Here is a 26,235-nt window from a genome sequence, read left to right as displayed (position 1 = left end):
TCTGATTAAATTAGAGGAATTGTGTGCAGTGTGTATTTAGAAAGAAGTGTGAGGCACAACCGTACAATTATAATGCTTCAGAAATAACAGAGCAGTGCATCTATTGGCTACAGTGTGTACTGAAGCCTAACAGGTAAAGCTAACAGCCGCAGACAGGTGATTATATTTAGCCATGTCACATATCTGCTGGCAAGGCTGTGCTGTATTGTTTGCTGTTTTCATGTAACCTCCATTCCTTGCACTAATGTGATGTAATGGGAAAGTCCCATCCTTTGTAACAGCAGTTATTGATTGACTCGCTGCATATTTTTCTACCTTCATGCCTTTTCCAATGATCAGAGATGCACAAGGGATAGAAGCAATGTCCCAGCCAGAAAGTTATTCTCCAGATCACCACAATATTGTGGTCTGAGACTGGAAGGTAAGCACAGCATGGTCTTCACTAGGCACTTGGCATTAATTTGTTCTGGAGGAGCTGAGAAGTACATGGGAGCTCTGCGAAGGTGAAGGATGCTAGAAGCTGCTCTCTGTGATTTCTTTTGGGATACAAACCATGCTCACTGAAGTTGTTAAAAGCTAAAGGTGTTTTAGCTGCTGATTCAGTCCTTCTTGTATCCTTTGCTTTGCCCTTGCAACAGCTGTTGGATAAAAGAGCACCCAATCCTGAGAGCAGCTGAGTAGAGCAAACCTTCTGCAGAATGTGGTATGCAAACGATCGCCAGGGTGGCTGCAGGTAACTTGGCATCCGTGACTTTCAGGCTGAACTACACTGTGTGCCTGAGGTGTAGGGTTGTAACGCAGATCACAGCCCATGAACAGAAAGAGATCAGACAGGGTCGGGTACATTAAACAGGCCTGTACCTTTGGGACAGAATGACTGACTTTTGGACACCTGATCAAAGGCAGATTTTATGTTCATAAAATTGTTTTCCTTTTTGAGTTTTAATAAAGGCCCATAATGCAAGTATTTTTCTTGTTGGCAATGTTATCTTCCATTGTGGCTGCATGCCTTTTGCCCCAGGACATTCTTGCCATGTTGGTTAACAGAAAGTTTTCCTTGATCTGAGGCAGCCTCTAACTTACCTTACAGATGCTTCTCTAACAGCTCTTAAAAGTGTGCAACAGTGGAGATGCCACACCCTGCGTCGGTTAACTACCTAAAAAAAAAAAACCCACCAGAGTAAGATAGGCTTTTTTTTCTCTTTTTAAAAAAATAATGTCTAACTACACATCCCTTGTTACAGTTTAAGCCCAGGACTCCTCAGCCTAACATTTCCTTCCCCAAACTTTGCAGTTCTGTAAGCAGAAGTTCAGTTTCGGTCTTTACCAGTAAGTGCCCCAGCTTTTTAAACCCAGTCACTCCTGCAGAAAAGGTGACTCTGCTGAGAAGGAGACCTGACAAGCATCAGTCATATCATCACACGGCTGCTGCCTGCAGGAGCTGGGAGACGACAGCTGGCCTGATCTTCTGCTCCTTTGGTAGGACCTTCTGACTGCAGTGTGGCATTGCCATCGCAGGGACCATCATTTGTGACTGTCAAATGCAAAGGGTCTAGGGGAACATGAAAGTTAGAATTTCTTATAAGAAGGAAAACATCATCTGGACTGCTGTGAAAAGGGGACTGTAATCTTTTTTGTCAAAATGGTGTAACTCCTAATTTAATAAACACCTCTTGCCACAAGGGTGGGCTGTAGTTCTGAATATAAATGCGTATAATACTGCAGCACAAATTGACTCTATGTTATGCATTGCACAGGTACACTACATACAATCAAAATAACACAAACAGACTTGCACAAGAACCTGGTGCTCAAGTTCAGCAAACAAAGTTTTTATATAATGAGGGTGCATAATGAACAAGACACTTTGACAGGAAACAGGACCATTTTTTTATTGGTTTTTTTTTTTTTCATCTAAAATTGGTATGATTTCTAAGTAATGCATTGCTTCAGAAGAAACATTTCAAAAAGATCCATTTCGAAAGAGTCTGAATGGAATGGTCTCAACCTAAAAAAAATTCTCATTAAAGCTATTTGTCAAATCTGACCTCAAATCATTAACAGCTTCATCCGTTTTTTTCCCCACAGAAAATGTCAACGTGTGCTAACAATAAGTTTGCACCATTACCACCTCTGTGGATTCAGAGAAACCAATTTTTCCAGCCAAAGGTGTTGTTAAAGGCATAAGGTTTTTCTAAGAACACTTTACCAGAAATACCATGCTGTGATTCAGGTTTCACTGCAGACTATGATTAGGTTTCAACTGTAAGGATTTCACTTTCATCAGGGAAATTTAGCCACTGCATAGCCTAAAAAATGAAAGTGCACACTTTTCTGTTGTAGGCATTTCCTAAGGGTCTTCCCTTGTGCTCATGATAATAGAAAAATCATTTTCTTGTAGATACCTATAGTGCTACCATAGCGCAGCTGGAAAAGGGAAAGATTAATTTTTCAAGATCAGAAGAACTTTTGTGATTGTCAGTTTTAAGCTTTGAAAAGGAATTGAGCAGTTGCCTGTGCTGATCAGGTGTGCTGGAAGGAAAACACCTGCATTTGGAAAGCATCCATCTCCATTTAAAACTATCTAGAGAGAGTATGGTCTGGAGAAGATAAAGGAGTTCCAAGGGTTAATCAACCTGAGTTAAAAAAAATGAATAAAACTCTTGTCTTATTTTTGGCCTGCATTTGTTTGTCTTCAGTTTGAGTCACTGGCCTTTGTTATTACTTTTATCAGTTTGTTGTAGAAATTTCTACTCATTATTTGGTCCACATGTAGCTACTTAATAACTATCACTTTTTATGCCTCTCCATCAGTTTTTTGTCATATTTTCAAATTTATTAATCACTCTTTAGCTCTTCCCTGAAGTCTTTCCATTTTGTTTCATCCCCAGCTTCCTCCTGGTACTGGAATGGTCCTGTCATTCTAGTAGTGGTTGTACCAGGTCTCCAAATGGAAGCAGCAGAGCATCTCTGCATCTACTAAATAGCTTTTGCATTCGGAAATTATATCAGCCCCTTGGGACTGCAGCGGTTCACTAGAAGTGCATACTGTGGTCATTGCCTGCCAAGTGCTGGCCCCTTTTGGGAGTCACACAGTTCCCTGAACCGTGGGTAGGGAGTGATGACTGCAGTCCTCAGCATGGCCTAGGAAGTTTCCTGATCAGAGCAGTTGGGGAACTATTTCTGATACGGACATAGATACAATTCCAAGTAAGATTACATGATGGGGTTGTGTGCAATAGCAGAAAACTGGTTAACTTAAGTCTGTATCAGTCCCATAAATTTTTTTTTTACTATTATTGTCACTTTCCCTTTGAACTGGAATGCTTCCTAATAAGCAGGGAAGTTTTCTCCTCTGTTGTGGGATTCTGAACATACTGATAAAATATTCTTAACAGGTTCCCAATTATTCTTTATGCTTTTCTACTTAAAGATTGTTTGTCTGCTACATGGTTTATAACTGCACCAACCTTGCAGAAGTTTCAAGTTCTTTCAATGCACCACAAGCTACATGTGAATTTGGATTTTATTTTGGTAACACGTAAGACAGAATCAGCTGTATCTAAACCTACACTGATTTTTAGTTCTGTGAACATCTCTTCTTCAGTTGTCCAAATGAGGTCTAATTTCTATGGTATTGGACACAACACTTTTTTTGAGGTATAAAGTTTAATAATTGTGTTTCATAGATTTTAATGAGATTCTTAGGATTCATGGCATGAGACCTCAAGTACATGTCACTCAGATAATACTCCGACAGTAATAAGACTGTTTTTCCAAAATGTAATGGATAGGCACATTAAGAGTCAGAAAGCTTCTTCCTTACTAATCTGATGATGTGGGGATTTCAGCACATTGTGTAAGAAATGTGCAGAGATGTGGTCTGAACTGAACTGTTTCAGGGTAAGGGTATGACAGCTGGAGCACCGTATATATTCGGATCAGCAGAAGCTGACACACTGGGAGACACAGCAGTCTGAAGTGATGAGAACTGGTATTTTGCAGTGGGGAAATATACACTGGAGTACTAGCTCAAGTCCACAGATTAGGACAGCACTGACCTTGTTGCAGGCTGATGGAAAGAAAAGCAGGCAGGGAATACTGGGGAGGGAAGAGCATGAGCTTCTCAAATCCCTTAGCAGATGGCAGAAATACAAAAAATGGACCTCATGAGCACTGCAATGCCAGTCTGTGCTATAACTGGGAGGGTGCACCTGCTCTGCTGCACATGGCATCACCCAGGTTTGGCTCACCAGGTCTCTAACATGAGTGCCAAGGTTGCTGGCTCTCATGCAATGGTCCTGTTCAAGTCATTTATCTCCTGCTTTTCCTTACCATGGTCAGGGCTGAGCTGCTCTACTGTCACCCAGCACTTACAACACGTCTGTCTTCCTTTCCTTTGCAGATAGCACGGTCTTCAGCAGTGCCCACAACTGGGCATCCTTTAACTGCTGAAGGTGGAGGGTAAGTTATAAATCTCAGCTGGTATCCAGCATCAGGTGGATTTTCGATGGGTAAAGTGGGAGGGAAGGTTGTTTTTTTCTTGTTAGTCAAGTGTGCTGCAAAACACTTTGATTGCTCCCAGTATTTGAATCCGACAGCTTTACAAAATGCTTGGACATCTTGCTCCACACATTTTCCCCTTATTATGTTATTCTGCTCTTCCTTTGGTTACTGGCTTTGCCTCATGATAACTGGTTAAGATGTCTTTTCTATCCCTCCAGGATTACACATGCTTTTGTCCCAAGGACAGGGCATGGAGTAGAGTCAGTGGCTCTGAGAGTGGAATTTGTCACTGGCAATAAGTCCTTTAAAGTTTTATTTCCAGGGTTACTTGTGTTTCTGTTATCACTTGGAAAAGGCAAAAATACTGTTATACAAGAGAGAAGAAACACAGAGCAATTGTCTCAGAAACAGTTGCTGTGTATCTTCCATGCATGAGGATCCCTCCTACTGTGAACAGTTTTGATTAATTCCTTTCAAGTCATCTTGTGGAGCAATGTCTGCAGTGTTAATTGTGAGGGGAGTAAACACAACACTGACTTAATGTAACCGCCACTAAGCTGTACAGCATGTGGTGTTAAGTGTCTGCAAAAACAAGGTTTCCTCATAGCAGAGCAAAATCATTCCCATTCTTTCACCAACCAGCACTATGAAGGGTAAAAACATTCAGGGTGAAATTGGCATTGCCTTTTCCAAAGCAGTATTCCCATATGCTGTGATGACTTATGGCCAGTGAATCAGCAAAACCTGTCTGAAAGGTCATGATGTTAGAGGTCATGGCCTTTATCTCTCTGCTGTCCCCCAAGACATGCTCAGCTACCTGTAACCAGCCTGCAGGACATTAATGTCCTGCCAGGAGTGTATTTTGGGTTTAATTTTTTTTTTTATTTTAATATATGTATCACCTACCATGCACAGAGCACGGAGACAAAAACCATCAGCAAAATTTAGAAGTCACTACTGCAAATGTGGTGCTGGCTGAGAAACTGCCCAAAGGATGGCAAGTAGCAGTTAAGGTGGAGAGGTTGTTTGTAACCAGGATGAAAAAAATTGGAGAATGCCTATTTCAGGGCCTTAAACCAGTTTTCCTTCTTATTCACAATACACCTAGATTAAAGCTTCTGTTAAAGGTGCAGGTACAACTTAACATCAACAACTTAAGGAAACTCTGACATAGCAAAACTCCCTTTGCTGCTCTGGCCGGAGGCTGCAGAGGGTCTCCAGGACCCTTGATTCACAGCTACCACCATGCTCAGAGTGCCTCAGCCCTGTCCCATTGCACATGGAGATACTGTGGTCTGCACACAGGTGAAGCTGTTGCATCCCTCTCTGGGAACTTCAGAGGCAACTGAATTATCAGAAATGCACAAACCACCTCTTTACCCATTAAGGCACTTGTGAACTTTGCTACTACTTTTAATATTTTAAAACTAATGCTTTTGCTATTATTTCTTTGCTTTCTTGAACTTCTTTTAAAGAGGAAGTTGTCAGCTCCGTTTTTCTCGTAATGTATTTCAACACAGGTATTGGTTATCCTATATTTCACACTAGGCAGCTCATGTGCTTTTAGGCAAGGAGAGAAGGAAGGTACAAGGGTTACAGTGACATTTCTAGAAATAGAGCTAGATTAAATATTTGAACCATGTCATAGGAGGTATTAATTGCTACACCATGTGATCCTGAGCGACATTTTAGAGAAATGGCAGACTCATAGCTAAAGTTCACACAGACTCAAAATCACAGATAATGTATATGCATGTCTTAAACTGTGAAGCCGTTTAGCTAACAGTATCACTGCAGTGAGCTGAACTTTCATGTGGTAGAGGGAGAAGGAGGCTGGTCTTTTATGTTTGAGAATTAATTTCTTTGAGTCATCCTTAGCTTGAGCTAAATCCTACAGATGCCAGTGAAAAGTTTTCTCTGCCTGTCTGTGGAAGTTGCTGGCACCTTAGAAACATCTGCAATAAATGTCACAAGTGATTACATGCATGAGACACCATTTTTAGATGCCCAGAAGACAGTTTACATTGCTCTTAATTTGCTGTATCACTCTACAGGTTCAGAGGATAAGATATAAATTAAAACATTAAATGTCGTAAAGCAATGTTGGTGGGGTTTTTCAGTTTCTCATAGCTCAGCGTGAGCAAGACTCGAACCTTTCTGACTGGTCTGGGTTTAAGACAAAATGGCTGGAATGCAAAAAACAATGTCAGTGCGGACATCAGTGTAACTGTGCCTTAATCACAGCACAGAATATCTCTATCAAAAATAAACTAAAATTCAGTTTCTTTCTCCTTGTAATGCCAGAGGTCAGTGAATGGTTATAAAAATCTAATAATCTGGGGGAAAAAAATCTGAACTATGAATCTATGAATAGATTCATATGAGTAGAGAAGACAAGGGAAAGACTCTTCATAGATCAGACAACTACTCCTTAGTAACTACCCCTTAGTAACAGCATGATTTTTATTTCTATTAGCTGAAGGTCTGACCCATCAGACATGACCTGGTGAGACTCGGAAATGCAAATTCTCCTACCGAAGCACAACCAAGGTGTTGGGAGTGCTAGCCCTTCTGGATCAATCTGACACTATTTTACAGTACAAACCCCTCATCTTTGATGTGCAGAGAGCTACAATAAAAATCATAAAACACTTACTGAATTCGAGTTTTTTTCTCTGAACTTGTTACAACTCTGCAAAGGGACTTATTTTTCCCTTACTTAAATTGTTACTTAAGGGTCAGCATTTGAAGCAGCTGCACAGTGGGCTGACATGGTTTTTCCTGCACCAAGTAGTTAGGTGAATCATAAATTACAATCAAATTACACCACATCCTGTGGTGCTTTAAATTCATTTTTAACAACCCTCGTATTCAAAATGCTACCATTTGAGGCGAGAAAAGCAATATAGATAGTTCAACTGACCTTGAAGCTGAAGGTAGAGACGTCCTGCTGCCTGCAGCGAGCCCAGAATGTAAAGGGAATAACAAGTTGGTGCACTGACAGGAGCCCAGGTAATATGAGAGGGGGAAAAGGGGGTGAGGGAAACGAAAATAATTGCTGCAGTGGCCAATCCTATTTCACCAGGTTACATGAGTGACATTTGCTTACACAAGGGTGCCCTTGAGAATGTAAGTGGGATGTGGCAGGACAGGGGCATCTAACAGTCGGGTGACAGCAACATCATCTTTCCAACACTTCTCCAAGCGGAAAGAGTTCACGTCAGCAAATGGTTGGCCAGATGCTTAGCTGCAACAAGATGCACCTCTGCTGCTTCACCCCCAAGGGCCCATTTAGTAACAGCCAAAAGAGAAAGGTCAAGAGCAGCTTCTGTGCTGGATTGCCTTGCCTGCCTGAACAACTCCTGAGAGACACGGGGAGCAGGATAAATCACCTGCACACATCCCAGATGGAAACAGGTCAGAGCAGGGAACAGTACCCAAAATGAGCTGAGATGATCACAGTGGGCATTTTTTTCCCCCATTACTTTTTAATTCATGACATTAGTTCTTGACTCGTCGTAAGGCAGAGGGGTCCAGAAATGTGAAATGTAAAAGGAAGATATCTGAAGCCTCCTATTTAGTATTACTATAGCTACATAGTAGTAAAGTTCTGGAAGAAATAACACATGATGGCTTGGAGAGCAAAAAAGAATAATCAATTTCATTCACCTAGCTCTGCTCTCACCAAAGCTGAACATTTGTTGAGGCTGACAGACAAACACAGAGGCCAGTACTGTGCAGCTTTTAAAAATCCAAGACTTTAAAATGCTTTTTCCTTTGTACATTTAATATTCCTTGAATTATACATAGCAATTTCTTAAACCCAAATCTCAGATTTTTGTAACTTTTCAGAACGTAGACTTCTCTCCCCCAAAATGTCATGACTTGTTTGGATTAATGAGAGCCATGCATGCCCTCCATAATTAAAAACAAAACAGCCACTCCAGATCAATGCATCTGGACTACCAAGTATTTGAAACACCCCTTCTTTACCACACCTGCTTTTTATCAACCCAACACTATGTTTCTGGTACTGATAGGAGAAAAAAAAATGCACTGAGGATCTTTTGAGGTAATATGAGTACAGAAATAAGAGCACAACAAATCCACCCCTGTGCAGGAACTGGCAAAGAAAACAGAAACCAGCTTTTCCTTTCATACTCAGCGAGAGCTCCTTTGTGGCTGTGTGACATCTTTTGCTCTGGCTGTAAGCCCCCCCAGCCTGCATTTAATGCAGAGCTTTGTGTACTAACACTTCTTCCATGGTGGCTGTCATCTCTTTGTCAGCAACACAGCCTCCACACTCCAGTTCAGCTGCTCACAACTGAGGTGCATACCTCATTTTAAAATTTGGACTAAAGGCAGCCTTTTTCATAAAGCCCTTTAACAAAGACCTTCACCTCAAAGTAGGTGATGCCATGAACTGAAGTGCCTTCCTGGCTTATGCAGATGTTTAAGGTATTTGCCAGCTCAGAGCCTGGAAGAACAGAAGATGCAAACAAATCTCAGCCTGCTAGCTAACACTGCAAACACCTGGCAAAGAGTGTTAGCAAGTTCCCTTATGATTTCTGAAGAATATATCATTGATACTTAAAAAATAGCTTGGTCTTACTACTGTTCTTTGATCTATTTTGTGAGGAACTCAGCTACAGAAACAGTTGGGATGCTAAGAACCATCCATAAATAATGCCCTATTTTCATCTCTGTCTAATCTAAATACTTGTGTGAAATCTTCCAGTTAAAATGCTGTCTTGGTTTCATTGCTTGTGCTGGGGAGGTAGCAGTAGCTGAGTGTTAATTCAATTGCTATTCATATTAATGCCATCTGTCCCTGCACAGGGAGTTCAGCTGAAATTCAGCAGTAATTTCTGCCCCATTGGAGTTTGTTGTGGAGCTGTTGAACAGAGAAGTTACGTATACGGACCAGACAAAGGTAATTTTGTTTTATGGGAAGGCCTTTCTGTTTAGCACATTTCTTTCAAAGAAAATGTCTATAAAGTAAAATTTCCATATGTGGGAAACAATTTATTAGTAATCAAAGGAATCAGGACAGAACTTATAAGCCTAGTTATTCATAGTTAGTATATGTATCAAATTAGGAATTAGAGGATGCGTGTTTGTTCTGAAGAGCTTGCAAGGACACTAATCACTAGCTCTCCTGCTGCTGGAGTTATAGCCCTGCTATTGTACAGGTGCAAAGAGCCACTACACACAATATCCTTATAAGCTAGCAGTTGGCTTGCCTCAGATGCAACAGCAATCACTGGTTTTCAAGTTCAATGAGTCTTTGATTCTTGAGATTCCTAAAGACAGAATAATGCAGTGAAGCATACCATCTTGGGAATAAATATAATTGTTTACCAAATGGTTACCAGACCTCTTACTGATATTTCCCTGTGCCTGTGGATGTTCAATATCCACTTACATAGAGTATATGCAGTCACTGAGATCTCAAACTGGAAGAATGTTCTGTTTTGAGATGGCATTCAAACACTTACATCCCACTGAAGTTGATGGAATTTAAGCAAGTACTTGTTGCTAAGCATGGGCACAAATTCACCATGACCAAATGCATAAGCAGGCACAGAACAGTCCTCCTACAGTTATGATTACTCCAAAGAAAGGCACTTTAAGGTCCTAATACATGTCTACAAAATAAAAAGCTCAACTAGATCCAACCAACCTGTTAAAAATAACCTCAGTTATTTTAAGTTATTGAAGTTACTCTTCACAGGACATCCACCACATACTGTAGGAAAGGTTCTCTATAATTAGCAGTGTGTTTTCTGGCCAAAGGGAGGAGAAAAGTTTTTCCTAAAAATGGAGTTGACCTTTCAGAAAAGTGAGAATATCCATAATCCTTACAACAGAACTATGTGGCCTTCAGCACAATTGCCTAAAAAGTGATCACACTATTTTTGCCAGCTGTGTTGCAGACTGCATTGTACAGTATCACAATGCATATGTTTTTAATTAGAGTGGCCAGACTGAAGGTAGGAATTGTCCAGTGTAGATCATGCATGTGAAAGGGGTGACAGTTCTCTTTCAGACAGTTTCAGCCCTTTGAAAAGTTGCTCTTGCATGACACTTTGGCAAAGCTTTTGTCTCATTTAAAAAATGAAAAAAAGAGTATTTGTATATGACTGAAATGCTATTTTCTCTCCAGGGTATGATGAGAACATGATTACAAACAAACATTGCTGCTTTACAAGTGGAGACTCTGACATCGTCTGCTGTCTGACCTAGCGGAGGATATTCATTCTGTTCTGCTGCTGCTGCTGAAGGGTCAGCCACTACTGGTGATGAAGGCTCACAGTCCAGCAAGCCACTGTGTTCTCCTCAAAACGCACCCTAACTATGGATCTGGATCTCTTACACTAGCCTTTCCACAGGTGGGATTCTTATTCCCCTCATAAAACAGTGCTGAAAATGCAGCAGTGGATTTAAAATTACCAGTATGGTGAAATTAATCAGTTCTGAGATTGTGATTGTCAGGGTGATTCAAAAGAGTAATGACTAGAGAAACACAGCCAACAAATGTCTTAACGCATATTGAACTCTGGACACCTTCCCTCTTTCTGCCATGCTGATCCGGCATTTTTTGTCATGGAAACTCCAGCAGGCATGGTTACAGAAGGAAAATGGTGCTCTTTTTCAGATGGCTCTCCATTTGGAGGTGAAATTTTAACAGTAAATGAAATTGAATAAATAAAATATTTAGAGCAGAATAGAAAGTATTGATAGGACTTTGTGTCTTCTCTGGCTGGAAAAATTACTACTTTTTATTTATGTGAAACATTGTCCTGGTTTTGGCTGGGATAGAGTTAATTTTCTTCCTAGTAGCAGGCATAGTGCTGTGTTTTGGATTTAGGATGAGAATAATGTTGATAACACGCTGATGGTTTAGTTGTTGCTAAGTACTGCTTATGCTAGGCAAGGACTTTTCAGCTTCCCATGCTCTGCCAGGTGCACAAGAAACTGGGAGGGGGCACAGCCAGAATAGTTGATCCAAACTGCCCAAAGGGCTATTCCATACCATATGACGTCATGCTCAGTATAGAAACTGGGGGGGGTTGGCCGGGGAGCAGCGATGGCTGCTTGGGAACTGGCTGGGTATCGGTCGGCGGGTGGTGAGCAATTGCACTGTGCATCACTTGCTTTGTATATTATTATTATCATTATTATATTGTTATTATTATCATTACCATTTTACTTTATTTCAATTATTAAACTGTTCTTATCTCAACCCAGGAATGTTTCTCACTCTTACTCCTCCGATTCTCTCCCCCATCCCATTGGGGTAGGGGGAGTGAGCGAGCGGCTGCATGGTGCTTAGTTGCTGGCTGGGGCTAAACCACAACAAACATATTTAGGATCTAGACATGATTTATACATATTGTCCCCAATCTATATAAATAAAGAGCTTGCAGGAAGAGTATCAGGAGAGAACATAAGCCTTTAGTAATAATTGTTGCTCTGTTTCTGACCCATACATCTAGGCATGTGCACACCATGAACATTAGTACAGTAGGGTGATGTCTGATTCAAAAAGGCTTACAGAGTGGAGTTTCTACCTCTATGAAAACAAATTTTAAATGTCTTCTGCTACTTCACTTACCAACTCACACATGCAGGGTTGGCTCCAGCAGTCAGAGAATTGGAATGAACAATAGTGATTGTTTCAGTCCTCTTCAAAACTGGAAATTTCAAGCAAAAATCTGCTCTTCTCAAATTTTACTTCTAGGCTATACAGAGATAGGGCTAGAACATTTGAATGTAACTTTCAAGGCATAGTTCAGTTTTCACAATTCTCATTCATTATCTTTGCACAATCAGTCAAAGTCAATTTCATTTTTTTCTTCACAGAGCTAAGGATTTTGAACAGCCTGTACCAGCTCGCTTCCCACTCTTTCTTCGTGGTCAAGATTTAAAAAGGTTGTGTGCTCTCAGATTTCCTTGGAGATTTGATCATTTCAGTGAGTCTATCATTTTAGAGAGTATTTAGTTGTTTTCTTGCAACATACTAAAAAGTAGAAAACAGCTTCCCCCCTGCTAAATACTTCTTAAACAATAATACATGATCTTACTGTGCCCAGTAAATTCATGGAGCAGATCCTCCTGGAAAACATGTCAAAACATATAAAAGGCAGGGAGCTGAGGAGAGACAGCCAACATGCCAAACAGTGGTCTTCTGTGACAGAGTGACTGCATCAGCGGACAAGGGAAGAGCTATGGATGTCATCTATCTGGACTTCTGTAAGGCCTTTGACATAGTCCACCACAACATCCTTCTCTTTAAATCGGAGAGGTACAGTTTTGATGGATAGACTGTTAGATGGATAAGGCACTGGCTAGCTGGTGGCACCTGAAGAGTTACAGTCAATGGCTCGATGTCCACGTGGAAACCAGTAACAAGTGGCATCCCTCAAGTGTCCATACTAGCACCAATACTATTTAATATCTTCATTAATGACATGGACAGTGGGATTGAGTGCACCCTCAACAAGTTTGCAGATGACACCAAGCTGAGTGGTGTAGTTCATTTACTAGAGAGAAGAAATGCCATCTGGAGGGACCTTGACAGCCTGCAGGAGTGGGCCTGTGCAAACACCATGAAGTTCAACAAGGCCAAGTACAAGGTCCTGCACATGGGTCAGGACAATCCCCAATACCAGTGCAGACTGGGGGATGAAGGGATTGAGAGCAGCCATGCAGAGAATGGCTTTGGGATACTGGTGGACACAAAAGTGGACATGAGTCAGCAATGTGAGACCCCACGTGGAGTACTGCGTCCAGCTCTGGAGCCCTCAGCACAAGAAGGACACAGACCTGTTGGAGCGCATCCAGAGGAGGGCCACAAAAAAGATCTGAGGGCTGGAGCACCTCTCCTATGAGGACGGGCTGAGAAAGTTGGGGTTGTTCAGGCTGGAGAAGAGAAGGCTGTGGGGAGACCCTGTGGTGAACTTTCAATACTGAAAGGGGGCTTATAAGAAAGATGCAGAGAGACTTTTTACCAGGGCCTGCAGTGACAGGGCAAGGGGCAATGGTCTTCAACTGAAAGGAGGTAGATTTAGACTGGACATAAGAAATACATTTTTATGATGAGGGTGGTGAGGCACAGGAACAGGTTGCCTGGAGAAGTTGTGGATGCCCCATCATTGGCAGTGTTCAAGGCCAGGTTGGATGGGGCTTTGAGCAACCTGATCTAGCGAAAGATTTCCCTGCCCATGGCAGGGGGTTGGACTAGATGATCTTTAAATGTCCCTTCCAACCCAAAATTCTGTGATCCTATGATGATGGTGTTAGAGAAAGATAAAAAATCAGCCAACTCTTTGGCATAAGGTTAATGAAATGGTTTAAAGTGTGGGGAAAACTACTTTAAATTAAAATTATCCTGCAGTATATTTAAATAGAGCTGCTTGGCAAGCAGTTTGATTTTTTTTTTCTTGCACTGAAGATATCTGACAACTTCAAGAGTAAGTTGCTTTCTCAGTTAATTTCAGTTTTTATGCAAAAAATGTAAAAAGATTGCAGGAAATGTGACTGTGAGATCACAGAGTACTGAATAGATGCTGATTCATCACTTTCCTTATCTCTGTCTTACAGAGACCTGATGTGCTGTTACTGTTTAGTTACTTAAAATATGTTAATTCTTGAAACAAATTTAATAAATATCTTTCTATCTTAAAGAAATTACCCAGTTCAACAAAGGAAAACAGTAAACAGTGATTAAAGCATATAACAGAAGCTGGAGACCTGGTTTTGTAGTCTTAAACTCTATTAACTATTTCGCTTCAATTTGCAAGTCATTTTATCTCTATGTGACTTGTTTTCCTATCACAAGAGAACAGACATACCATACTTTCAAAATGTTTTCTGTGTTTACTTTGGTATAAAATGTGGCTATACTATTTCTTTAAATCCAGGGCAGGACACCAGCCAAGAGAAGGCTAGGGATGTTTAGACAAAAGTCCAAACACAAAACAACAGGATAAAGAAATTAGGGACGATGTTATTTACTCTCTATTTGTATAATTCATTGCCTTTTGCCTACAGAAATATTCTGTTGACATGGGAAGTCCTTAAACAGCTTCTGAAATGATATTTAAACTCCACCCACCTGTATCTTCCTATAAAGGGAATAAAGGTGTGGAAGGGGAGAGCCTTTCCTTGGTTGAAGAAGAATGAGTTGTGCAGCTGGTTCAGTTTAATCTGTTACATGCCTTATTTAGTTATTTCTGCTGTACACTTTGCAGTGGATCAGCATTTCTAGTTGTGTATGAAGTAGGCTTCATTCTCTGTTCCAAGTTAAAATCAGCATTATTCCCAGTGATGCCCACAGCAGCTGCAATGCAGCATGAGCAAACAGAGAACAAAATGCAATAATTCAAACCATTCTTTCCCAGTAATGAGACACAGAATTTTCTCTGATTTTTGCCCTTCTTATTAATGAATTGTCCCTTCCACTCCCATGTTTCTCTAAAAGACCCAGTAATTCAGGAGTAGATTGATTTATTCACTATTGGGGGTAAAAAAATAAACAGATACCAGTAAAGACCCTTCAAACTCAGCAAAAAAAAGAATGTTTAATTAGCATATAGGCACAGCACCCTGCCCGATATGCCTTACTAACAATACAAAGCAATAACTTCAGGTCAAAAGATAAGTTACAATACATGCAAAAACATCTGGATTGTGCACTAAGTAACATGTTAGATATAGGTACATCTGTCAAATAAACATAGATCTATTCTCCTAAAGAACAAAACTTCAGAGACTACTTCAAAAGTAAATGTACAACAAAACAACCATAGTTGAGCAGCGTATTGGACACAAAGCATCCTACACAGAGACATTTGACCTTTGGAGGCAAAAACTGTAACAGGCAAATAGCTGAGAGCCAGATCCCCAAATACTTACTTATGAAGAGCTCTCAGTGAAGCCTAAGGTATTATCAGAATGAGGTCTGAAGGATTTTGCCCTTAATTAATGACAATTATGAGTGGGTAAAAATGTCTTTATTGGTAAGAATTTTAAATCATATATCTAAGTTTAATGTTGCTGATAAGAGTGACAGGAGGAAAGACTGAATATTGATACAAATAAATCAATGTTTTTTGTAAAATCCTTACAATAAATAATGATTATGAAGGAAAATTTGGGATAATGAATATGTCCTGAAATAAAAATCAATGTGGTTAAAGTTAATAAATACTTTAAATAGTTAAGTTCCTTTTTATCCTACAGAACAATAATCAGTATTAGAACTAGAAAAGCAGAAAGAGGATGGAGACCTCTTCCTTAAATAAGGGTGATCAGTCCCAATATCTCTCACTATTAAGCTACACGTTTGTGTGTTACAGGACTAGCCAAAAGAAAGGGACAGAATATACACTTACTGCCACTGTAAATTCAATGGATCTATTTTTTCTTCCACGTGATGGCTAATCACGGGCTCAGTCCACTAACAGTACTGGTGAATTTAGTGGGGAGAGGAGAGAGATGGGGGGAGTGAAGGCTGGGGTGAAGGCAACTCTAACCCCGTATCAGCGTGTGACAAGTGCTCTCTGTCACATGGAAGGGGACGTGTCTGTGCTGCTGCCCAGGTTGCCAGATAACTACAGGCTGGATCCGGGCTGCTACTTATGCAATAAAAAATACTGCAAAACTCCCATCGGACTTTGCTGGCAAATGTGCCCGCTGCTGAACCAGTGGGTGAAATACGCTATCCCCATTGCAGCTAGCCAGCCCGTACACCCTGAGGTGTTTTTGTCTGGAGAGCGCTAAAGGGAGCAGCCCCTCCAACGTGAGAACTGCTGTCACATCTGACTGGCGCAGCAGGGCTGAGGAGCTAAAAAAGGCAAGTAATACACGCTTCAGCCCTTCTCTTTCTTACAAATCCTGAATCAGCCAGGCTTTTTCAGCTCCAATTGCAGAAAAGCAAGTCTGCTCTGCTTCCACAGCGTAAAAGCTATAATGGACAAGATCCTAAAAGACAGCAAGATCCAAATGACACAGTCCTTCACTTGGAGACATCGTCCCTAAAACCCCAGAGGCAAACAGTGGGTGTTCTATGACTGGGATTTCTATCTCTGTATATTATATGGCTGTAGTGGAGTGGCACAGAGAAGCCAGTAGCAAGGAGCTCCACAATCCCTGTGCGCTGTACAGGGAGATCACTGCACTAGGTGGTTATATAGATGTACTAGGCAAAGCCTTACAGAAAGCAGGTTGCTGCTGCCTACTAACTATTGCCATAGCTCAAGCACTGCAGCAGTAGTGTAGCAGAGGCACTCAGGCCACTTACATGTGAAGTACACAACCCAGCTGCAGGGCAGACACACCGCTCTATGCTCCCTGTGTAGGATTTCTGCAGAACAGCTGTTTCCAGCTCTGGTTAGGGTTGCAACACTGGCTAGGGTTGTGGATAACAAGATGCGTGCTCACTTCTTTGAGCAGTCACTTCTTGTATTTTAATGAACACATTGTATCCTCAACCAAAAAGATTAATATTAGTCATCAGCAAATCAAACATTACTGTGACCATTACCCTTTTTTGTTTTTTGGTTTTTTTTGTTGCTCTGAATACAAATCTAGTATCTAGGTTCTCTAGTGATTCTAATCTAAATTGTGCCACGGACCCAAGAGGTAACTTCTGGCATGTAAGTAGTATATGTTTTTCCAGAGGGGCTTGTCTACTGATTTTAAGATATGAATGCTCAGCACCTTTGAAAAAATCCATGTCTAATCCTTTGTCTTCCTCTCTGTCCATCTATAATACTGTAGCACGAGCACAGCACCACCCCTGCGTATTGCAAGCATTAAAATGCATTGAATGTTTTGAAACTCTGAAGAACCGATATACACACATGAAGTACAAAACAACAAACTGTGAAAAGAGTAAGATGAAGAATTGTACCCTGTAACCCTAAGAACATCGAGGAAGTTTGGTAAAATGGGGTACAGGCAGATAAAGCAGCAGTTAATAGTATACAACAGAGATGCCAATTGACATTGACAGTTGTTACATGTTTTCTTTGTTAACAGAGAAACAATAAAACCGAGTTAAGAAATCACTTTTTGGACCACTTTTCCCCTGTTTCTTCATTACTTCAAAGTGTTTCATGAAACTACCGTATGGTAACTGCTTTTGTACAGAAAATACACAGTAAGTTGGTTTTGTGGTCCAAATAAACCATGCTTTTTTTTTCATATCATGCATTTGGATGCAATCAGCTTCTTGTCAGTCATTAGTGAAAAGAACAAGCACATTTTTGACAATAAAAAGCTTCTACAAGTAACATTTTCCATGTTCATTTCTACAGCAATCATTAGCCAGAATTATTTAAAATGTTTCTGTAATTTCCTTTTCTGTTGCTGTCTGCTTTTCTAGTAGAGGAATTTTCCACTATTTCTGATGTTTCTTCATGCAGTTATTTACAAAGAGATGGTCCTTGTGGTGAAGAACCCTAATGAAATTTACAGTTGCTAAGGTACATTTAAAAATGCTAGCAGTTACACTCAGACAGAACGAATGGAATTTATTGTGCAGCTCTGGGCTGGGCCAGCAATATAATTAAAGTGCAAATAAAGACAAAAACCACAAGCCAGGCAGATCCGTTTTTCATCGCCAGTGTTAAGAAGCATCATGACTGCGGTAAGAAATGTCAGATCAAATAGGCCTAGGTCACAATCTGTTTTAAACATCTATCTCCCTGAGAGGATTTAAGGGAGGTATACAGTGATATAGCCCTATTTCTTCAACTGGCTGAATAACATTGGAAAAGTAAGGACACTTTTCCAGCCAATTTTTTTTCAACAGTGCTAATACCTGCATTTTATACTATGATGCACTTTAAAGCATGCATTTGAGCTCGCTTTCCATGCAGCTACATCAGGCAACTCTTGATCAGGAAAACTGAGGAAGTACCAACTAGCTGTAGAAATGACATCTATCTACCTGGTATGTCACAAAAGCATAGGCTTTGAAAACATTTACAAATAGCACATTTTCTTAAACATACACCCATATACAAATGATAATTACTAGCTCAGATAAAAATATATAGTTTGTGTTTGCTGGCATTCAAAGTTTGCCACTGATATGAACGATTTTAGAGCTAAGTCAGTGCTGAATGGCTGAACAGAAAAATAGACATTTTTGAAATCACTGATTCCATGTAAAACGAAACTGTCACTCCAACTCTTAGTGTTCGTTGCTGATCACTACCCATTGCCAGACCAGACATGTATTTCTCTCCACAGTGTGACCAGAAAGTGTTCTGTAGCCTGACTTGTCAGAGAAGCTGCAGGAGGTGCAGAAAAATAAAGTGCCTTTTCCAGGGCTGCGTGCAACATGACTAACCATTGCATTCCCTCTAGTCCAGATTTCTTGAGTCTCAGGTATAGCTCCTAATCTTGTATTTCCCAGATGAAGCTTGCAAGGCTGGCAACTATTTACAGCTGTTCAACTAGGTCATTTGCTTTCCATGCTGTAAATACTCTCATTGTGTATTACTGAAAAAATTTTTACAATTCATTTATAGGTAAAATCAGTCACCTTAGAAAAAGCTAACAAGACATTTAAAGAAGGTAACATTTTATAAAGGGTAGCGTTAAATGAATAGCAAGTATTTTGAACAACTGCAGATCTGAAGATACTAGATGCTACCCTAATGTCACTCCAAGATAGTAGGTGATTGTTAAGATCCTGTTTTTTCAATGAAGTTAAGACTATATGAGGACACCACTACCATTACTGCCTCAGTGAACGCATAGTTAGGCATCAACCCAGAACACATCACAGCCATCTCATTTTGCTCATTTATCTTAATATACCTGAGTATATTACCACCATTTAAATCTGTCCCCTTAATTTGTCACATAAGATGGCTACAATGAGTACTAGTTCACAGGAAAGTCTCCTACTTTCCATTAAATGCATAGTCCCTACTGCAAAATGTTATCTTTGCAAAGCAGCAATCACTTAATCCAGGTAAGGAAGCATCTTTGTCTTCCACCTCCAATGCCCATTTTTGTTGCCTGAGAGGGAAATGCTGTAAGGCTCTGTATCTCTTATTGGAAAAGAGAGCTTGCATTCTTCCGAGTATTTCCCTTGCTGTCTTTAGGACCTGGCATGCATGATTTTGTTCATTGTACTAAAGCTTTCTGTAGACTCTGAGGCAAAGCTTCAGGCAGGGAGTCTGGGTTCAATCTTTAGGGAAAGCTCATACAAGGTATCTTCATCTATGATGAGTGTCTTGTCAAGTAAATAGTGAGTGACCTGAAATGGAGAAAACACAGATGAACAGATGGTATAGAATCATAGAATGATAGAATTGTTTAGGTTGGAAAAGATCTTTAAGATCATCAAGTCCAACCGTTAACCTAGCATTGCCAAGTCCACCACTAAACCATGTCCCCAAGCACCACATCTACATGTCTTTTAAATACCTCCAGGGATGGGGACTCAACCACTTCCCTAGGCAGCCTGTTCCAATGCTTGACAACCCTTCTGGTGAAGAAATTTTTCCTAGTATCCAATCTAAACCTCCCCTGGTGCAACCTGAGGCTGTCTCCTCTCCCTCATCCTATTGCTTGTTACCTGGGAAAAGAGACCGACCCCCAGCACGCTATAACATCTTCAGGCAGTTGTAGAGAGAGATAAGGTCTCCCCTCAGCCTCCTTTTCTCCAGGCTAAACAACCCCAGTTCCCTCAGCCGCTCCTCATAAGACTTGCTCTCCAGACCCTTCACCAGCTTTGTTTCCCTTCTTTGGATGCGCTCCATCACCTCAATGTCTTTGTTATAATGAGGGGCCCAAAACTGAGCATGGTGTTTGAGCTGCAGCCTCACCAGTGCCGAGTACAGGGGACAATCACTTCCCTGCACCTGCTGGCCACACTATTCCTGATATGAACAGTATGTTACTTCCACAAAAATTTCTCTGCTTTCCTTTTCCCTTTCAGCCCATTTCAGATCTTGAGATCCCCTCACGTTGTTTTCTTGAGAAACACAGCAGCTCATTTGCATGGTGTAAAGCTGCACCAGCACTGCTCTAGGAATCAAGTATGGCCTCTGAGTAATGGGCAAGTCCTTAGCCAGGTTACACAAGCCCATGTTGCTCTTCTGGACTCTGAGAGGAAATCCTCTCTGAAGGCATGGACTGGCTTTGGGAAAATTTTCATTGCTGTCATGAGGGGCAGGGGAAAAGCATTGCAGGATGCACAGAACATCAGCAGATGCTTGGGCCATCCTCTGTCCCCTAATCCTGGGATTCTGGGATTCCCTGGGGAATTAGGCTTCCAAGTGGGCAGGGAGAACACATTTCCCTTTGAACCCGTTCCCTTGTACCCCAGACCCACGAAGGCTGCAATCCCAAGAGAGCTTCCAGAGAAGGAGGAAAGAACTGGCTTCTATAAACAGTGTTAAATAAAGAGTTTCTGCCAGGGTGAGCGTTATTATTTATTATATAAGTCATTATTATATATGACAGCCCCAGAGTACCTGCCCTTATTTCTGTCTGTCCTCTCCTCTCTGTGTGTGGGAACAGAATACATTGATTTTAGGCTTTCAACAACAGCTGTATCTTACAACTAATTGGTACAACAGCTTTGATTTCATTAGTAGGTAACAGTGCCCAAGAAGAGCCTTACCTTCTGCTGATGCTCTATGCGGTAAGAGGTCTGCTGGAACTGGCGTATTTCCCTGATAATATGTGAGATCTTTCAAAAGAATACGTGTATGTGAGTAAGTACAACTGCATTTTTACTTCAGCTAAGCCACATAAGGCAAGAATTTTGCACCAAATTATGTAATTTATGCTGGGAGAAGGGAAGGGAAGGGCAGAGATCATCTCCTAATGGCTTCCAAGGATTTCACTTTCCTAAATTAACCATTTATTGTTCAGTCAGCCTCAAGTGAACCACCTTGTCTTTCCTCTCCCCACACTGATAACACCTCTTCTCTTTGCCTCAAGTGACTGCTGCAATGTGTAGCCATAAGAAGGGCATTAAACTGAGATTTGAAGAGAAATTTCTATGCTTCCCTCTGAGGAGTAGTTACAAAACAACATTACATGGTAGTTGGAGAGAAATCAACTCTAAAATGCTTTTTTTAGATAGAACCTAACACATTTGGAAAGAAGATTGTGATTACTGCTTTGTGGTGAATCACTACATTCCTTTGATGTTGTTTATTTCAAAATGCCTTTGTTGCTCCTTCATGGGCTTCACACAGCTGCTTTTTCTGTCTGTCACTTCTCAAAGAACAAATTGGAGGCAAATTCACCCTGTAAAAACACTCAGTTTACCAGAAGGTGGTGATAGAAGACTGGGTCAAGTAATTGCTTTCAAATAGCTACCTATCTTGCATGGTGCCAATATACTTGTACGTCTTAGAAGTTAAATTCAAAGGAATTGTAATTAAAACCATATTTAATTCAAATAATTAAACACCTATTGGGAAAGCGTATAAGGAACTGAAAATTACCATTCTCATTTTGGAAAAATTAACAAGGCCTTCCTCAGTAAAGTTTGGTGTTCCTTCTTCAATGAATGCGAGGTCCGTCAGGTACATTCCAAGGTAGGGAACAGCAGGTGGGTTACAACTGTGAAACAAGAAATCAGCATATTTGCCTGTAGCTAAATTTACAAACTACTTTTTTGTAATTCACACAAACTCTTTGTTACTTAACGTACTTCTAATCAATGGGTTACATTCCTTTCTAAGACAAACAGCTTCTCTGACTTCACTTGAGTTATATTTGCTCTGCCTGTGACAAATTGAATGTATTCTGTCCAATATCCAATATTAATGGCAGATAACCTTTACTAAAAGGGTAGAATGGTAGCATGATGGAGTGAGAGGAAGGACAGGTGAACTCTGGACTCAGAGAACACCTTCAAGCATATTTCAATCCTGGCTGACAGACAATCCCTGAAATACACCCTACACACAAGCTAAAAATGCACGTGGACGTGCTTCTGCATGGTTGGTGTTCTGTAGTACTGTAACCATCCTAGTATAGCAAGGCTACATGTATGTGTGTGTGTCTGAGGATGTGCATGTGGAGATATATACACATATACATGCATATATATACATGCTTCTACATACATGCATACACATATGTATGTATATGTGCATGTATATACATATTTATAGGTGTGTGTATGTAGGTATGTATATACCATTCTGTCAAAGTCTATTCAGGCCTTCTCAACAATGAACACAAAGAAAGAGGACGGCAGAGAGGTAGCAAAGATGATCTGGAAAACTGTGAATACAGATCTTAAAGAACAGGGATTTTCTTGGAGGGACAGGAGGAATGGGATGATTATTGCTTCCCTAATGCAATAATCACTGTTCCATGCTCACTGATTCTTGCCTCAGCAGAAATAGTAGCAAACTAGGTTTTCTGAAGCTCTGGCATTAAAAAAAGTGCAGGGTGATGGCTGTGCTGTTAACTTAGGCAGACCGTTGACTATGCTTAGCAGTGTGCTTAATTCAGGGTATTTTTTATATTATGAGGGTGGTTGTTGTACACAGGCAAGCAATACATTAACTGAAAGGTGTATAAAAATACCTGTTCATATATTTTTAACATTTTAAAAACCTTTTTAAAAAAGTGATTAGCTCCCCAACACTATTTTTAAAGCAAAAATTTACTAACTTGAACTATATATATTTTGAAACATTTCAGCAATTATTCTTGCTTCTCTCAATATCGTTTAAAGTAGTTGTACTGGAAATCCTGGAAAGCCTATTTCTAATGACAGAACTTGTAAAAATACAGGTTTTGTATGCATACAGTTGGAGTCAATACATAAACTGTAAAACCCTTGCCACAGGATATTTTGGATACCAAATTACATATGGTCAAACACAATCTGGCAAATCAATTAAAGAAAAAATTATTCAAGGACTACTGTATAAAAAACCAGGCTGTTTTCCAGGGTGGCAAACTACAGGGGACTGGGAGAGTATAGATGAGGAAATATCACTGTGCATTTGAACTGTTCCTGCATTCTTCTCATCAGTTACTGGCCACTGTCAGAAACAAGATGAAGGGGTGGCTGGATCTTTGGTCTAACTCAAGCTTATTCTTAAGCCCTAAACTTCTTATCTGGAACAAAGACTCTTTGGGATCCTGTTTTTGAATAAGAACTTTTATTTATAAAGCTGGCTTCATACTTATTGAAAAAGCTGTATGTAAAACCCCATAGGGAACATTCACACAAAATAATAGTTTAATTTGTTTCAGTAGTTCTCTGGAGATATTATATTTATCTATCAGGGGTACTAAATCATGGGATATTCAGCAAAACAATAATGCTAAATAGAATAAAACTAGAATTTAAAAGGTTATTAGGTAAAAATATTATCCGATACAATATTAATTATTAAAGCTTAAAGCCAATTAATCTTTAACATGTACTATCCACTGCTTATAACAAAACAATTGTATGGTGTAGAGAAGCATACTTTTTGAGCGTTTCTCTAAGATTTTTAAATCTTCCTTCAGAGGATACAGTCTTCTGAAGCTTGTCCATGAGAGCTTTTGTCTAGAAAGAAAATGCATGACAAATGTCATTGCTGTTGCACACAAGGGACTGGGATTAGATTTTAGAAAAGGTGTAATTCACTTAGCATCTTCACCCCATTTTCAAAAGTAAGAACACAGGCATTAGGAATTTAGCTTCATTGTACTTCCTAGTATATTTCTGAAAATGAAGATCAGGCAGAATTAAAGATTTTCCTGTGAGTGATACACAGAACCTGTATCTATGCTAATATTTTTAGCCTGCAAATTCAGGAAAAAACACAAGTTCATTAAATTAATGGTCATCAATTCAGTTTACTGTGTATGCAAGAATATTAGAGACTTGATCTTACAAGTTGCTGAGGCTCCTCAGCTGTGTTTACTGAAATTAGTGACAGTAAATGATGTTTACTGTCTTGCAGCTTGCACTAAACTGGTTTTGCCTCCAAGTTTCTGATAAAAGCTGAATATGCATTTGAAAATATATACTGTCTTACACAGATTACTTTCAGTGGGCATCATCAGAGCCTGGTTATTTCGTAAGCAAAATAAATTTGCTTTTCAGTCTATTTATGCTATAGATTTGAGACAATATAAAGAATCATAAGAAATTTGTCATATTTGAAACTGAATTTCCAGTTAAGAGAAAGCTGTAGGCAGAAGCAGACACTTTCTTTTTCTTCTAAGTACCAGGCTGATGAAACACTCAGATTACATTTCCAATAAGTACTGGAGAACCGTGCAACAACATTAACCTGTTAGGGATTGGGTTTTTTTTTTGAGAAGTTTAAAAATCAAACAAATTCTAAACATAAAACTTTTGGAGGTAAACTCTTATATAACAGTTTGCACTGAAAGGATTTTTAGCATATTTTTAAATAACAGAACAGAGCACCAGCTATAAAGCATCTGAGAAAAAGCTGCCTGGAGAAAGAAGGCAGTGCAGTCAGAATGTATTCTAAGTGGATTTCGTTGCTTGAGCTGCTTGAGTGCTTTGCAAAAGCTGCAGAAGCATACGGAAGAGGAAAATAAAAACCCACTTTTTGCATGTCAATTAGCCAGATCTAAAAAGGTCAGTCTGAAGTCTTCCAATTAGCTGGAGTAAACCCTGTATCCAAATGCTGCCTAAGTTACAAGTGATTGGCTCTGTCCTACTGACCTCCTTGCTCTGTTATTCCACCATACTAAAATACCCACTTTTTTTTTGAAATAGCAGAAAGCTGAGATTTAAATCATTCAACCAATTTCTCCAAACCATTTAAAACAGAGAACATAAAATCACAGGGTCATAGAATATCTCAAGTTGGAAGGGATCCATAAGGAACATCAAGTCCTACTCCCTATAAAAGATTGGATGCTCTTCATCCTGGCTAGTAATTTTTTTGTGTCTTATTTTTGTTATTGGCAGCCATTCTCACAGGCTCAGCCATGCAAGGTAAAGTTAGGTAAGGGAAGGTAAGGGTTAAAGGGAGATATTCACTGCATCTAAACTTAGGCACTGAAATGAGAAAGAGATCTGGTTGTCTATGGTCTCTTACTGGGTAGCAAAAAACTCAGCACTTTGAGAGGAAATGCTGACGTTTCTACCGACTTTCTGCACAGGCAGGGAAATATGGCACCTATTTTAGGCACCTGAGCTGACTCTAGTTATAGGTAGTAACTACCTAGATGTGCATATCTGAAAATATCTAAATTTAGTTTTCTCAAATATTTCAGTACTTCAGGCTCAAGTTGTAGGCTTAGGCACCCACTAATTCCATTGAAATCAGTTTGTTCTTACAGGTATTTAATTAATTATACCAAAAAAAGGTAAGCTAAATACAGAATACTCTGACTTGAAATACCAGTACCACTTGGTGTTTCCAGGAAAGAGTCAGAGTATTGTAAAAGTAGAAATATTTATGGGAGGAATCCTTTCTTAACACGTCATTTTCTGAACACACTGACCAGTGAAATTTAGAAGCCATACTGTAATCGTATCTTTCTTACCTGTTTGGATACTTTACCCCAAGTTTTCTTAAGTCTGTAGATTGCACTTCTGTTCAAGGCTGACGTGATTTCTAACACACCATTATAATTGTGCATACATCGACAGATATCAGCTACTGCTACCCACTTTTCAATTGAATTAGCCCGGGAGCTAACATCAGCATAATTCATGATTTGGGAGGCAACAAGGTTACTCAT

General features: G+C 40.0%; 1 protein-coding gene across 2 annotated transcripts in view; it reads right to left on the bottom strand.

The window, feature by feature from the left end:
* Positions 1-19,696: 19,696 nt before the first annotated feature.
* The window catches only part of RASGRF2 (Ras protein specific guanine nucleotide releasing factor 2), a 140,187-nt gene continuing 133,648 nt past the window's right edge, over positions 19,697-26,235 (bottom strand). For both annotated transcript variants that reach the window (XM_075726430.1, XM_075726431.1), the window contains exons 23-27: positions 26,038-26,235; positions 23,991-24,070; positions 21,996-22,113; positions 21,161-21,229; positions 19,697-19,789 (exon numbers count right to left, since the gene is read on the bottom strand). In XM_075726430.1, coding sequence (XP_075582545.1) covers positions 19,697-19,789; positions 21,161-21,229; positions 21,996-22,113; positions 23,991-24,070; positions 26,038-26,235 — 558 coding nt within the window. The remainder of the gene's footprint in view (positions 19,790-21,160; positions 21,230-21,995; positions 22,114-23,990; positions 24,071-26,037) is intronic.

The sequence above is a fragment of the Pelecanus crispus genome, chromosome Z (assembly GCF_030463565.1).
Source record: "Pelecanus crispus isolate bPelCri1 chromosome Z, bPelCri1.pri, whole genome shotgun sequence".
In the NCBI taxonomy this organism is placed as follows: domain Eukaryota; kingdom Metazoa; phylum Chordata; class Aves; order Pelecaniformes; family Pelecanidae; genus Pelecanus; species Pelecanus crispus.
This window is presented reverse-complemented; position numbering and strand designations above follow the sequence as displayed.